Here is a 15,735-nt window from a genome sequence, read left to right on the forward strand (position 1 = left end):
TTAGTATTACATAGTACACAGTTATGTTTAAATTTTGTTCAAATAATTTCAGATCCCCTCTGAACTGAGAAAAAATGCTACATAAACATCTACTGTACTGTGTTTTATTTATTGCAGTTATCCACTAGGTGGCATTGTGGTCTATAAAATAGCCATGGCTGAAACATTGTCACATGGCAATTAATTTTTCTTTGCTCTTTTCCAAGCAATGGCCCCATGACTCATGCCAGGATATGTGGGTCACAATGTGGAGACCACCGTGATGGACAGATGTTCAGCTGTGCAATAATGACACATTCTGCAGGGCAACATCAAACTGGAGGGCTGGACAGGCCACAAGTAAAGCCACTGGATGCCCACAAAAATTAGGCCACTGCAGATGAGACAGTAAATACACTCTCTAACACTTCAAGTCTCCATTTCCTAAGAGTGAGCCTCGGGGAGACTTGCATCACTCCATGAGCTCAGCATGAACACACATACCCCACCCTACACAGTGGGCCCAGGGAGAGCACAGCAGAGAGAAAGCCAAGTGTGTGTGTGTGTGTGTGTGTGTGTGTGTGTGTGTGCGTTATAGTGCTCCATGTTTATTCTGTAACTAACACAAATACTCCCACCCACTCACAGCCTGTGGACAGAATATGTGTGTGCAAAACATCCTCTAAATGTTTGCAGAACATGGGGAGTTTTATTTCTTTACAGCTGTGCTTGGCTCACTGTTTTCCGGATTAAAAGCAGTGTTTATGTTTCAGCGGTTCCATTTTAAATAAAATTAAAAGTATAATATGTAACATTTCCACATCATAAAAGTCTAAAAATGACCAGACCTTTGTTCTATCGTTTTTTGAGTGATGTTTTACATTATCCAGAATATTTCCATCAGACAAACATTTGTAATTTTATTCAAGGACAACATTTTGAATCCATGTCCATCCCCTGTAAGTGGCTTCATTTCCCATTTGTGCAAGCTGGCATGTTTTATAGGATCTTAGAAACTGCTAAATCCAGTTTTTACCACATGGTCCATTTGTTTGGGGAAGAGGAGACTTAAGGAATCCTAACTAGGAGAAGCTGACTGCAAAGATGGCATTGCTTTGTCTTTTGTAATTGTTTTGTTTGAGAGACTCCTAGTGGCAGAAAATTACTTATTTTGCACGGTTACGGTTCCACTACCTCATTTGCCCTAAAAAAAAAGGGAAACCCTATGGAGTGCTGTATGTTATTCAAATTTTCTCTAAATAAAGCATTCAAAAATTGCATCAATGTGTGTGTTTTAATGCCCAACCTGCTCAGACAAGGAGCTGCTGTACTTCTTCGACATGCGTTTCCTCATCGTCTCCTTGACCGACTTGACCTTCTTGCCCAGTGAGATCCGAGATGTGGTGGGGGATTTGACCACCTCTCTGTATATGGCCTCCTGTTCTTTATTCTGCGATTAGAAAAAAAGGAAAAGGGAGAACGGAAAAAGGATAGAGAGAGAGGAAGGAGATGACAGAGAGAAGCGAAGGACAGAGATAGGGATGAATCAGAGGAACAGGAAGAAGACAAAGGGCAGAGAGATCACAAAAACAGAAGGAGAAAAGGTGATTTAGTGTGACGGGAGAGTTCAGCCTGTCCTCCTCACAGCCTCTTCTGATTTCACGAGCTGCCAGCACTTACGTTGGCTTCCGATCCCGCGTTGACCACATGGAGCGAGCGGTTGGACAGGTCGAAGCCCCCAAAGCTGCACGTTCTCTGTGGGGGAACGCCAAAACACAATCAAATGAGTCACATTCAGAAGGTCACGTTACAGGAACTCCCCATCCACACCCACTGAGGGTCAACTCACGGTGATTCATGCTTGACACAACACAGGCAGCACTTTGATTAATGTACATGGGTATATGGTTTGTATATATGCGGGGGCATGATGTCATATGTGGACAGCCAACAGACATGATGTAACACAAACTGTTATATGAGCTCCTCTTTAAAATTGTGCACGGTCCTGGGTTAATTAGCTGTTATATTGACCGCAGAGAGCTCGCCGACGGCTCCAACAAGTTGCTCATATGCTTTAAAGCTTCAGTCCCTGGAGAAAATATTGCATACAATTAAACCTTTCTTGATGTGGTCAAGCTAACATATATAACTGTACTTTTACAAGTGAATATATATTCATTGCATTTCAGCTTGATGCAAAACTTGTGGTTAATTATGAGTATACAAACATGCACAACATATAGGTTGCTTAGAGCTGACAATGTGTTATTGTCATCAGAAACCTTTTGAGGGAGAGTAAATTGTTTCTGCTGAGGGGACAGGGTGATATGGAGTTTTTTTTCTTGACTAAGGGTTAGACACAAAGGGGAACTGTGACATGAGAGGGAAAAAAGTGATCCAGGATCTTATCACTGAGCTGGCTTTGACTTTTTAAATCCTCCCTAAGCTCTGCAGTAGGTCACACACAAACATGTAGACACAGACATGCACATACGCATCTGCCAAAAAACACTCGGTTCAACTGGGGCTCCAAATGCCATTACTTCTAAACTGTAGGACTAAACTCCCACAAACCCTGGGACGGAGATCCTCCATATGTGAGGGTATTGCACCTTCAGAAAATAGTTTTTATATTAGATGTCCACAGCTGCAGTCCACATCACAACTTCCCAGGAAAAGCACAGTTTGGAGAACAAACATGTTTGAAGCGACGTCCAAAGAAAAAAAAAAAGAACTCTGAATGTGATGGCAATGTTCGATGGAATGGACATGCACCCAGAAAAAACTAAAAAAATGTCTCTCAAAGATAATTATAGGAAAGAAAAGCAACTAAATAAAAAAAAATAAAAAATCACATCTGCAACCATAGAGGCACGGGCCAAAAAAGAACACGAAAAGCAACAACAGAAAAAAGTGGATTTTTTTGGAGAGCCTTTAGATGAGAACGACCTCCGGTGATGTCACTAGAACACGATAGGACTCAGGTACCCTCAAAGCTGCAGGATAGCTCCACTATTTCACCACCTAGAGCATGTGTCTCTACTTCTGCTGATACACACAGGACATTTCATATATGTTGGAACAAGTGAGTTAGCTGAAATGCAACCAGACTGTTTTATGCTGATTGCTACAACGTTATAAACATGCATTTTACATTCACTGTGGTATGAATAAGTATAGTAGTTAAGCTGTTTTTCTATTTCCATTATGCTGCTATACTCAGCCTTAGCATAAAAACTACTCAGTCACCTAAAGGGGACCTATTATGCTCATTTTCATGTTCTTACTTGTATTTTGGGTTTCTTCTAGAACATGTTTATAAGCTTTAATGTACAAAAAAAACAAAATTTTTATCATACTGCCCGTGTCTGCTGCACCTTTATTTACAGACTGACGCACCTGTCTCTTTAAGTCCCCCTTCCCATAAAAGCCCAGTCTGCTTTGATTGGTCATCCTTTCTGTGTCTGCTGCATCTGTGCTCTTGCTGTCTCTGCACCACCCATCATTGCAGCTAGAGAAATGTGGTCTTTCTACCACAAAATCACCAATTAAAGCTTCTAAACGTGACAAACGACACAATGTTCCAACAGGAATGTGATATGAAACTGAAACAACACCAGCAACCAAGATCTCCTAAATTTTGGATTGCATATTTGCTGGAACGTGTTTAATGTGTAGTTTTGGTTGAGAAGCTTTAATTGGTCATTCTAAATTTCAACAGAAAGTGCTGCTACAGGCTGTTACAGTCATTCTACTGCTACACGTAGCTACAAGCTAATGTCAGGGATACCTGCTTGCAATGTAGGTTGCATCTGTTGCCAATGTAGATTACAAGATTAGAGGTCTCCCTGTGATGTTAGCATGTAGCTACATGTAGCACTGTATGTAATGTTGACACTACAGTAACCTGCCTGGAGCAGATGACCATAAATCTATCATGAGGAAATCTTTGCTTACAGGGGTTACTTTTACATATAGTATGTTTACTGCATTATTTGAAACTTTGACCATGTTTAATCTGAACATCAGACATTGTAAACCTATATGTGGCAGAAAATAAGGAAAAGCATAATAAGTCCCCTTGAAGTAGACTTAATAAGGCCATCCATTGAATATGTCTCTGTGGCTATGTGCTGTGCAGTTATAAGGATGAGCAGCTTCAAGCTTGTACAACATCTCTTTTGCCCACAGGGATCAGTGTGACTATGCCAGTGATCTTCAGGGATCTGACATTTATAAAAAGCCACTTTTAAAACCTCTGCTGCAAGTTAACCTCCCAAGTGGGCTACTGCACATTCCATAATCATTTTATATTCAGCTGAAATAAAAAAGGTTTAAAGGCAAAGGCATTCACTTAAAGGTCATAGAAGATGACATTGCTCTCAGGGCAGTTAAGTCTGTGATAGATATACCAGCCCCTGGCCTTTTCCTATACACCGGCATTGATGTGGATTTCTTACACTATAATATTAAATGGATAAGTTGATGTCACTTGACCTGACATGTGTGTGTTGTGTGCTGTACCTTCCCCTCTAACCTCTGAGCTATTCTGCAACTTTGAACCACCGAGTCCTGCTCACACGAGGCGGTCGATTTAAACCTCATGGTCTGAACTCACAGACTTCTGCTGGATGCGCAAGAGCACACGCTTGGTGCAGCGGTCCACACTGGCCGCCCACTTCCTGTCCACCTCGCGGTCCTCCTCCAATAGACAGCGGCGCTCAGCGCGGCTGAGGGTAACCGGGCGGACCAGCTGGGCCCAGTTGAGGTGACCGTACAGGCTCCGTTCTACCACATAGGTGATGTTCAGCTCACTGACTGCCGTTCGACCACGCAGCCTGCGAGAGGGGAACACCCAGCCCCCTCCTCCACCTCCAAACACTTTTGATTTGGCTACATCACAGCGGGCGGGGGAGGAGGGGGTGACAGACAGAGGGGAGATAGGGGTCTTGGCGTTGCGTGAGCGTTGGTACAGTAGGTGCTTGGTGGAGTAAGCATAGTTGGGATCAGGTTTCCGGTGCGTCCAGCTGCCGTGGTGCCGGTTGGCAGTGTGGTGTTTGGGGCTGCCTTGTGGACTGTCATCCAGGGAGATCAGGAGGCGGGACTGGGTATGGGGTTTAGGACGGGGTTTGGTGAGGCCATAGTAGGCGTAGAGAGCCTCGTTGTTACTTACCCCATGAGAGATGGAGCCCAAGGCCTTCCGCATCTCGCCGTCAGTCGTGGAGCGCGACAGCTTTCCTTCGTCGTCCAATCCACAGCCATCCAGCTCTGAGAAGGAAGAGCCGCTACCTCCTACGCCGGAGACGGAGCCTCCCAGGCCCCCGGAGCTGACCGGGGTTCTCCTGGGGGGTCGGATGAGGCCGTGGGTACTGGAAGATTTGCTGAAGGTTTTGACCAGCTTGTGTCCGGACCAGGTGTCCAGGCTGCTGGAGGACGGGGAGTTGGTCAGACTGTCTGTGTCTCCATCCAGAGAGAGTTGATCCTGGGTGAGGGAGGGCAGGGAGATCTCCTGGGGCAAAGGAGGCCTCTTTAGGACCCCTGTGTACAGAGCTGTGTTGTCCTCACAGGTGGGAGCCCCCAGATTCAGAAAATCTAAAGAAGAAGACAGTGACTTTAGATAGTTTGTTACTAAGGAGGATTGAGACATCAGATTCTGAGCAGTCCCATGACCCATCTGTGGTTTTTCGAACCACAGCTAGCCAGGAAACATTTCAAAACACATTCTTAAAGTCTGAGCATTAGGCAAAACCCATGATGAAAGTGAATGTAATACTTTGGCATTAATAAATAAATCTTTTTTTTTTCACAAACAAGTCATTAATTTCCAAGCCACAGTTGGAAACAAAAAATTACTATGACTGAACTTCAGCTTAATTTCAGTGAGGACAAATGCCTCAATTTAGTGCTACATAATATGTTTCAAGTGATGCAAGCAGAGTTTGAATATATAAACGGTAGAAGCATTGCGGCTTAAACAGAGAACTTAATGTGGCCTCAAAAATACAACACATGGAACTAAATTAGCAGAAATATTCAAAGATTCAAACTACATTGCAATGAAAGATAATCAGGGGTCACAAACCTTCAGAGCCATGTTTCTTGCCCTCCTCCACCTTAATAAGTTTTTTCCTGACCCGGCGTGTAGAGTTGACCAGCTTGTGAAGCCGCTTGAACTTCACAGAGTCCTCTGATTGCTCATCGTCTGACTGTTCGCGAGACTGGTGGGAAGGAAAGAAAATAGGGAGGGATGATATGATAAAAAGGACAGACTAAATACACCTTTAAAAGCGTCTTCAGCGTAACATTTCATGAAGTGTAAAAGAAATGCATGGCCCTATTTTGTATTTATTTGATATAAAAAGTAGTAACGTAATAAAACACATTATTTGACACTTATAATCTGACAGATGGGAGCATTTGTTTAGGGTGGAGTCAAAGTTAGTGAGGTGAGAAATGGAGGAATGGTGGCACAATGCATTGTGTGAAGTTCATATTCATAGTAAACACAGAAAAAAATGCACTGAAATAATGAACCAGATGAAACAGTAATTGGAAAAACTTGGTACAAGTGAATGACACAATGAATCAGTAACAACAAATGGTCTATTTGGTGTTATGTTGCCCCCGTGTTGCTGGCAAGTGCATTTAAACTCTCTGCACAGTGTAGTGGAGTGGAAAAGAGACTGAATAATGAAGTCACAAACAGTTTCATCACCCACAAGCACTCCCAATCGGAGGACACACATACTCCCCAAGCTGTATGCTTAAGTGTATGCGTAGTCTCGAAGCGGCCTCCATGTGATGATGATGCTGATGAGCCGAGCTTTGGCCTACAGACTGTCTGGCAGGAACCACCGTCATTATCATAGAGCTCCAACAACTTAATTTGTTTCTATTTGCCACTGGTTTCCACAGCAACACCGCCTCTCTTGTCACACGTTGCCAGCTCCACAGTCGAGGTTGACTGCGTCACTTACACAAGGACACACATGCACGTATCACATACACAAAAAGAGACAGAGAAGGCTTGCAGGGCTCAGCTCTCTGTCTTATAAAATCCAAGTCTTGTAATGCGGCTCAACAAACTGCTTTCTCGCCGTCATTGCCTACAGACCTGGCTCACAGGCTGCTGACATACAGTAGGGGATGATGTTAATGAGTGTGGATTGGTTAGAGCAAACAGTTCTGAAGTTGTCCACAAATCGTTGACGGCACCAAACCACCTCCGCAACATTTATTCCTGCAGGCGCAGGAGTGTTATAAGGAAACAACACATTAATCAGTAGTGCGGTGAAAGTCCATTCTATCAGACTTACCTCCCTTCGCCTCCACTTCAGAGCTTTCATAGGTGCTTGATCAACTTTTAGGTCTTCTGTCATATTAGCTCAGCAGAGCAGAACGAAGGTATAGCCATTCATTTGGCCTCTGACAAAACTGCAGAAATAGGCTCTGAAAACCCATAACTCCACTGTCCGTCTGCCCAGTTCGCCCTGACAATCCCTCAACTAAACCACACAATTCTGGTTACAGCAGCGGCTCCGTCAAGTTTCCATTTACTCTGGACCATGCTCGAGTGTATTAGCTTCAGAGAATGTAATGTAATAACAAGTCTGTGTCAGAGAGGACTGATAAAAGAGGAGGTAGAAGGACTGAGATCACACAAAGTTTGATTGGAGTCTACTCCTGTATCTTGGTACCTGTTGATAACTGTTATTGAGAAGTTTCTCATACGAAGTCCCTTTGTTATACTTATTGATTCATTCTTCTTAAACTTTATTTAAGCCTTTATAATGATACACAGAGTTCAATAAAAAGAGGACAATACTGACATGAAGTAGTTTAAGATCATTGTCTGTAGATGTCCAGGTATAGTGAGAGTGTTGCTGATATTTCTATGTATTTGGTGCACAAAAGCTAAAAGCAGATTTTCTAAGTTCAGAGTAAAAAATGTGGAACTTGAAGCATGAGAAAGTGAGTAGAGTGATAGGGTCTTGTGGTCCAGTCCAGCATAAATGTCACATGGGGTGGTGGAAATACAGCTTTTATTTGAAGGATTTATGGATGAAAAGATGGTGAAGGTGCTCATTATGCTTTAGGCCCAACCAGCTTTGTGCACAGAATGAAAGGGTTAAAGTAATGGGAATATTCAGTAGTGGATCTGAGGGCAGAATGATTAACTGAATCCAGGGGTTGCAGCATGTCTGTAGATTAAATCTCCAGTCTGGGACTGACGGAAAGATTGCCTTTGCTAAGCTTTTCCTACAAATCAAGGAGAAATTAGACTGTTTCAGAACATAAATGAGTTTTGCTGCATTCAAATATAAAATAATTTTTCACCTAGATATTTAAATGATACAGAAATCATAAGAAAGCCTGAACATTCAGTATTAATTTAAGGTATATATACAAGGATAACTATGTTCAGGACAATTGCTTGAGTAATTTCAAAGTTAACCCACATTCTTCTCCGTGTGTGAAAAGATGGAGAAAAAGACTAGGAGATAGTCAAGAGGTGACAATGATATACAAGTCCTAACCCGAGGAACACCATCCATGCAAATGACCACATAAACAGAGAAAGCCAAACATAGGGAGCCATGAATCAAGCAGGGCTGAAAGGCCGGCAGTGAAAACAAGGTCAAAACAACAATTCCACCGCCACAATTGCCATTTCTCTTCACAAATTACTTTGAGGGTTGTTCCCATAAGTTTGGGGACACGTTTAAACTTAGAAAACTGCAAACCAACATCCTGATGGTGCACACCAAAATCTTTCACCACAAAAACAGAACAGGACGATCTTAATTCAAAAAATTGAGAGCACCAACAAGCCTTAAAACTTACCACCTCATTTAAAACAGCAGGGTACCGCTTTCTGCGTTAACATCCAACTGGATAGCGAGAGTGGGTCCTGAAAATCCATAGTGCGCCAACCACATTCTCACGCATGCATGATCCAAAATAATATCTGTGCCTGCGTGCACATGCTGGCAGATACAGATGCAGCCTGTTAGTGAATTCAGCTCTGAGGAATGAGGGACAGTTTGGAAGTGCCGTGTCGCGCAGCTTGCAGAGAAAAGGCGTGTTGTGCATGGAGAACAATCCCAGCGTTTGAGCCCCTCTGACCCTGCCTTGGCCCCCACATCGCTAATAGCCAGCATTGGAATGTGGGCTCCGATCGCCGGAGGAAGAGAGACTGAGGAAAGACAGCATCAAAGAAAGGCACAGAGCGGCCACAGATTGTATGTTGCAAACATGTCAGCTACACGGGTGAGCTGTATATTAACATGTCTGTGTGGAGAGGTGCACACAGACACACAAAACTATTAAAATTTGGCAATGACCTAATTCCATTCATAAGAGGGGAAAGGGGGCAGTATGTGACACCCATAGAGGCCACAGCACAGCCGCAGTATTTCCTGAAGTGGCCAATTTTGAAACTCGGGGCAAAAGGGGACACAAAACTCTACTTTTTCAGGGCCTTTGGGGTGCAAACTCTTTATCTTCTCTATTTCCCTCTCCCTTGTTTCCTCTCTGCCTCCAGCGCTTGCATCTGCTCACAGCCTCCAGAGCTGAGTTGTGTGTTCCTCTGAACAATGCTCCTTCAGTAACTCTTCCATCCTCTCCCCTGTCTGAAAAAAACTCCCAAATCGATCAATCTTCTTCCCACAGGAAGCGAGCAGCTGGCAGCAGAGGGGTAACGTGAGGGTTGACAAGACTGATAAGATGATCAGCAAACTCATACACAATTCAAACTCTCCCACATCAAACAGCCAGGCAGAATTTGAGCTGAGGTTATGTATGGCATAATTAACCTATTTTTCATGTTGGAGGAAATCATCAATCATTACGCAGAAGAAGAATTTAATAGGGACCCTTGACAATAAAACTAGTTTGCCGAGTCCTCATTATACTGATTTGGTTACAGTAAGTGATAGACATGTGGATTGGATTTTCTCACATTTACTAATGAAAACCATAAAATTACTATGATTGAATAGTCACAAGAGAAGCTATGAATGTTTAAAGTCAAGAACATCTCTCACTGAAGCATATTCATCCACTTAAAATAAACTGACTATTGAAAGGGGACTTTATGCAGCATCCACAGTTAAGTCGGTAGGGTCAACCTTCCATTAACTTAAACAATAAGAAAATGAAATGCACATGCATATAGCTGCATAATAGGTGAAAATAAGAGACTGTTTTGTTGGAAATTAGTAGCACATTTCAAAATAGGAATCATACACATGTGCAGGGAGTTATTTTCAGAGTACTTGGAATTTTCGTGTTTGGATAAACTCATTTCCTGTCAAGAAAAGTGGGTCAGTGTGTGAGACTGTATGACTGCATACTATTCCCATATGATGCGATATGGTACAGAACTAATGGAAAGCCACCATGACCACTGAATCTGCATCAGAGCTGACCTACATTTAATAAAGGAAGAAACACACTCATACAACAGAGCGAACTGACAGCTTGTCAACAAACTGCATCCAACAGGACCTGATTGTCTGAGCTCCAGCTCCTCAACACAAAGAATCCTCAAAGGTTTGAAGGCCTTCTCTCTGTGGATCGCAGCTGACAAAATCACTGCGAACAAGAGCTAACGCCACAAGAGCTTTCGGATAGATTTAGTGTGACTCTCCACTTGGCTTTTCAGAGTTACAATTACAACTGATTGATGACCTAAATTTCCAAAAGACAATTTCCATGTCACTACAGCAGCCAATTTCAACTTTGTTGGAGACATATTTCAAATGTCCTTGACAGGTCTAACCTGATGAGTAAAAATATGGGAAAGGAATCTCAACATATTGCATATATCTCATTGTGACTGCCAATTCTTGAGTGCAGCCACAGAGAATTGAGGTAAGGAAAGGGCCAAGATTCACAGAGGTAACACCCAGAGTATTAAGATGCACATGACATGGTGGAGAGAGTGTATGTGCAAAGGTGGATTTGAAGTTTGTCCAACAAATGAAGAGCAGAGAGAAGGGGAGAGGAAGGGAGAGGAAGGCAAGATAAAAGCTGAGTGAAGGTGGTTTGTGCAATGTCATATAAACTGTCCAGATTAAAAACATTTAAAAGGGAAGTCTATTGGCAGATTGCAGTCAACCCTCTGAACCCGTCTCATTTTACTTACTGTGGCCTAAATTCCCATTGCACTTTACATACTGTGCTACGAAGTGCTGCAGCTCTACAGAAACAGCCAGAAGTTGGCAGAACTGAAAATGGTCTTTTGTACTGAACAACACAGTAATAATGCCATAAATAACAATAAAAATGTAATATTTTTGATGAATTATTTTACAAAAATTGGGAACACACAAGTTGCCACAAGTGATACCAATATTGGAAAACCATGACTTAAAACATCTCTTGTCCTCTCCTCTCTGGTCTGTGTAACAGCCTGCAGGTCTGTCTAAGTTAAGCTGAAAACCTGATGATGTTTATTTTTAGTTTCTGGCTGTGATATTTAATGCGATTTTTTTGATGTTTACAGAAAACATGCCTTTCAAGCATGCCAGCAGGTTGTGGGGTTCAGAGAGTTGAAGTCATCAATCTAAATATGAATTAACACACACATCCATACATACAAATGTCAAACCAACAATGGTCGCCCTCCTTCAAGACCTCCTTGAAAAAAAAATCAAACTCAAAAGGTGAGAGTGGTCGAGGTGAAAGTGTTAAGAGAGGTAGAGTAACAGGGGAGAGAGAGATCAGGGTTTTGGGGTTTTGGGGGGTTGCAGGGGTGGGGTGTACTTACGTTGCAGTTCGAGGACTGGTTTAGATTGGATGCAGATCCGTCAGTCCACTCTGCAGTTTCAGTACTGCTGGACTGTCTGCTGCGCTCATACTCCTTCAGCTACGTGGAGAAGAAGAGTTTAGAGAGACAGAAGAACAGGGCGAGAGCCACCCACTCTCACCTGGCATGCTACATCTCTCCATATGCTAACAGTTGATAGGCGTCTATTGTGTACATTCACAGTGTATATGTACAAACAGACAGGCACAGACACAGAGCAAGAGGACTCAACTAGTGATGTAGTGGTAAAGAAAAGGTGTTTAACCTGAGACTGAAAACAACCACTGAACTTAAACTACAGAATGTTTTATGTAGAACATTCATTTACTTTGAAATGTCCTTAAACACTTGAGAATGGATTATTTTCTTTGTGTGGAATGACTTTTTGCCGTGAAGATTCATGTCTGCTATTCTGAACACATAAATCTCAAATGGGGACTGTAAGGCAGATTGAATTTTAGAGTTTATAGTCCACTACATCCCTGGACACACATACCAACTATCGCTATACTGACAATAATAAAAAGCAATAAGATGATATTGATCAGTGGTTTATAGAATGCACTAGATAAAGACACTAGGGCTGTACCGAATATTATTCATAATGCTGACATTTGACTTCTAAATCAACACTTGAGTGCTGAGCAACTTTTTATTTTTTGCATGTCTGTTTAATCATACGGGGTAGCTTTGCACAGTTGCAGATAAAGATTAGGTTTCATTAAAATGAGTATTGTACTATTTGTACAATTATATTGCAGTGGTGGCTGAGTAGGATTGTTTCAACTTGTGTAACCCAAACATTTCTTCTACAAGTCAAAATTGATTGAGAAAAAGATGGATGCAATTTCCCAAACTTAATTTGGAGTTATGCTTTGAAAAACAACCTTTTCACTGTGGTTTGCTTTTCCGCATGATGCACACAAATGGAGCCATGTACCTGTATTAACAGGACAGGGAGAGTGTTGTGGCAATCTAACAGTATTATGTCTATATAACATTTTATCCGATTAAATACTTTAATCAAGTAAAGGATATTTTGGTATTATAGTGTTGTTATAATATATGATGAAAGACATTTGAAGCAAAAATTTGGTACAGCCCTTAAAGACACAAGCACAACAATAGTCAAATCAACTATCCAAAAAGGCTGATCTTTGATTGGTTAAAGTGAGAAGCTGGGATCAAGCTATTGACCAAAAGAAAATCAAATTCTGGGAAAAAAAGGGTATAAGAAGTAAAATTAACGATCTGCCTTGTGGAGAGCAAACCAGCGCTCAAATGCTGCTGGACAGTCATGCTACCCATGAGCAAGGCATTACAGAAGGTGATTGACTGAAAGGAAGGAAGGAAGGAAGGAAGGAAGGAAGATAGAGACAGCAGAAGAAATAGGACCATAGGAACAGAACAATCATCAGAAACTGATTCAAAAAGAAATGTAAGGAAATTTGAGAGAAAGCCAAGTGATTATCCACCATGTCCACCTAGAGAGAAAAACCACAATGCACCAGAGCAACCCTGCCAACAGAGGGGGCTGTTGAGTTACTATGACCACCAACACCTCACAATTATGGACTGAGCAACACACCCACACACACTCCAAGAGCTAACACCCAAAAATCCCCAGACTCCTGAACCTGGAAACACCAACGGCCTGGAGTTTGTTTGTGTGTGTGTGTGTGTGTGTGTGTGTGTGTGTGTGTGTGTAAAGAGGACAATGCAGGGTTAAAATGCGGGGCCTTGTACCGGTTAGTAAGAGTGAGTCGTTTTAGTAAGCTATGGTGGGAATATGGAGCAGAAGGGAGGGAAGGCTGGAAACGAATCCAGGGGGAGGTGAGGGGATCTGGGGGGGACTACAGACGGGCACTTCTAAGGGACGGGGTCGAGTGAGGGCGGGTGGGGGGGGGGGGTGAGGGGGGTGACAGTGCATCATGAGGCAGGAGGTCAGTGCCGCTTCCTACCCGAGCTAGAGCTTCTTCAACAGTGATCATCTTCTCTTTCACCATCATCATTAGTTGAATTCGCTCCTCATCGCTCATGGTGATCTCACTGGCCACATAGCCTATGTCTTCTCCTGAAGGGTGCATAGAGAAGAGAGGTCAGATATGGAGCGACATTCATTCAGTATGATAGATATGAAAAAATAAAACCACACAAACCTTTAGATGTCTGTCGCATGACTGGTTTGTGCTGAGACTTGCGGAAGTTCTGCCAAAAAGATTTGTTCTTCTTCTTATTGTCCCATTTACCTAAAAAGAAGACAGGGTCAATATTCAGGTTGTAAAGATTTGCTTGGGTATAGAAATATTCCTGATATATATTTTTTTTACTATTATTGTTATTATTATTATTATTATTACCCTTTTTGAAATATTTTTTTTCTTTCTTATTTTAATTCATATCTTTTTATTTTTCATTTATTCATGTTTTTTTTGTCTTTATAATTGTTTTTTTTTTATATCTGTGTACTTATTATGCCATATTACGCATTTATTAGTCTAATGTTAAATAGAATTATGAATAAGCATCTTCACCATGTAAGGTCTTATATGTACTGTCATTATACTACATTAAAAAAATATGTTTTTCAATCTAACTACAAAGATAAATAAACTTACTAATAATATTTCAGGAATGTTTCTCCCCCAAAATAATTTGTATATCAATTATCACCCTGTGTTACTTTGAATTGTAAGCAATAATTATTAAGTATAATTTAACAATCTTAAAAGAGAAACATAGTTAGACAGCAGTAGACAAGGATGAAAATGCATCTTGATTTACCTCCAGATCCATCTTCAGAGCTGGATTTGTGCAGGGGCATTCTGGAGGGAAAGAGTAAAAAAAAAAGAAAAAGAAAAAAAAACAACATTAGAAAATATGTCTTTCTTCCTCCTTCCTACTCCCACACAATCACAAAGTTTCTAGTGTCAACCAGAGTGATTCCAAACACTTTTTTTGACAAGTGGTGCTGCAGTTCTCTCTGTTCACCACTTGGGGTCAGTGGTGGTACTTATGTTAGAGCAAAGCCAGGCTCCTGAGGCTTGAGAGGGAGAAGGTGGAGGAGAGGAGAGGATGTAGACAATGACACCCCTGTTGCAAAAACAAGAGGGTCAGATGAAGATGGTGGTACTACAAAGTGTTTAAGAAGCAGTAAAGAACAGAGGAAGGTCAATAGATGAAGAACAAGATAGCCTGTGAAAGGGGAGAGGGAAAGTATAGAGACGAGGATGAGAGGAACAGAGGGAGGGAGAGAGAAAGAGAGGGTAGGAGGAGGAGGAGGAGAAACCACAGGGCAGACTCAGCCTGTTTGTGTTTCCACTTCCCTCCACAGGAGAGACAGTCACGAGGAAGACAGAGGGAAGAGTGGGAGAAGAGGGCATGAGAGATGGAAAATAACTGCGTAGAAAAGGCCCCAATATGTCCATAAAACTTCCTTAATAACCAGTACTAACGGGGACAAAATAACAGCTTAAAAGCCCCTTGTGACACAAGGACTGCACTCAGCTTCCAATCAAAAAGTCATGTATGAGCAGCCTCACCCAACGATCTAGTCCATCGGCATGCGAGGCCGTGGCTGACTCTCCCTTGTTCTGAAGGGGACGAGAAACCACATCAACGGCATTCTATTTCGGTTCTTTTTATATATATATGAAAAAAAAGATGAGAGGCGGATGAGCTTCACCGGTTCATGTTCAAAGTAGCTGCTGAAAACTTTACAGAAGGAGAGACTTTGTTTTGAGCCAAGTGGGCTGAGTAAGTGAAGCTTCAGGGAGGATTATGTGGATAACGCCCTACAGGTGTGTTTATGTGAGTGTGGATGCACACTTTCTACACACACACACTTTTCTGTTCTTTCAATTAAAAGGGAATAAATCATAGGGGGAGAAAAGGCAGAGATAAGAACAACACATTTGTCCAGTTGAGGCCCTCAGAGACCT

At 42.1% G+C, this 15,735-nt stretch overlaps 1 protein-coding gene across 7 annotated transcripts in view; it reads right to left on the reverse strand.

Moving 5' to 3' along the window:
* The window catches only part of sash1a (SAM and SH3 domain containing 1a), a 263,857-nt gene that overhangs the window by 16,732 nt on the left and 231,390 nt on the right, over positions 1 to 15,735 (reverse strand). For 6 of the 7 annotated variants that reach the window (XM_059355732.1, XM_059355730.1, XM_059355728.1 and 3 more), the window contains 8 exons: positions 14,579 to 14,619; positions 13,954 to 14,043; positions 13,756 to 13,868; positions 11,756 to 11,854; positions 6,065 to 6,200; positions 5,156 to 5,574; positions 1,660 to 1,734; positions 1,286 to 1,429 (listed from right to left, as the gene is read on the reverse strand). In XM_059355732.1, the coding sequence (XP_059211715.1) occupies positions 1,286 to 1,429; positions 1,660 to 1,734; positions 5,156 to 5,574; positions 6,065 to 6,200; positions 11,756 to 11,854; positions 13,756 to 13,868; positions 13,954 to 14,043; positions 14,579 to 14,619 (1,117 nt within the window). Of the gene's footprint in view, positions 1 to 1,285; positions 1,430 to 1,659; positions 1,735 to 4,600; positions 5,575 to 6,064; positions 6,201 to 11,755; positions 11,855 to 13,755; positions 13,869 to 13,953; positions 14,044 to 14,578; positions 14,620 to 15,735 lie in introns of all 7 variants that reach the window. The other variant, XM_059355727.1, reaches the window with a different exon arrangement.

Source organism: Centropristis striata, chromosome 18, assembly GCF_030273125.1.
Source record: "Centropristis striata isolate RG_2023a ecotype Rhode Island chromosome 18, C.striata_1.0, whole genome shotgun sequence".
NCBI classification, from domain to species: Eukaryota; Metazoa; Chordata; class Actinopteri; order Perciformes; family Serranidae; genus Centropristis; species Centropristis striata.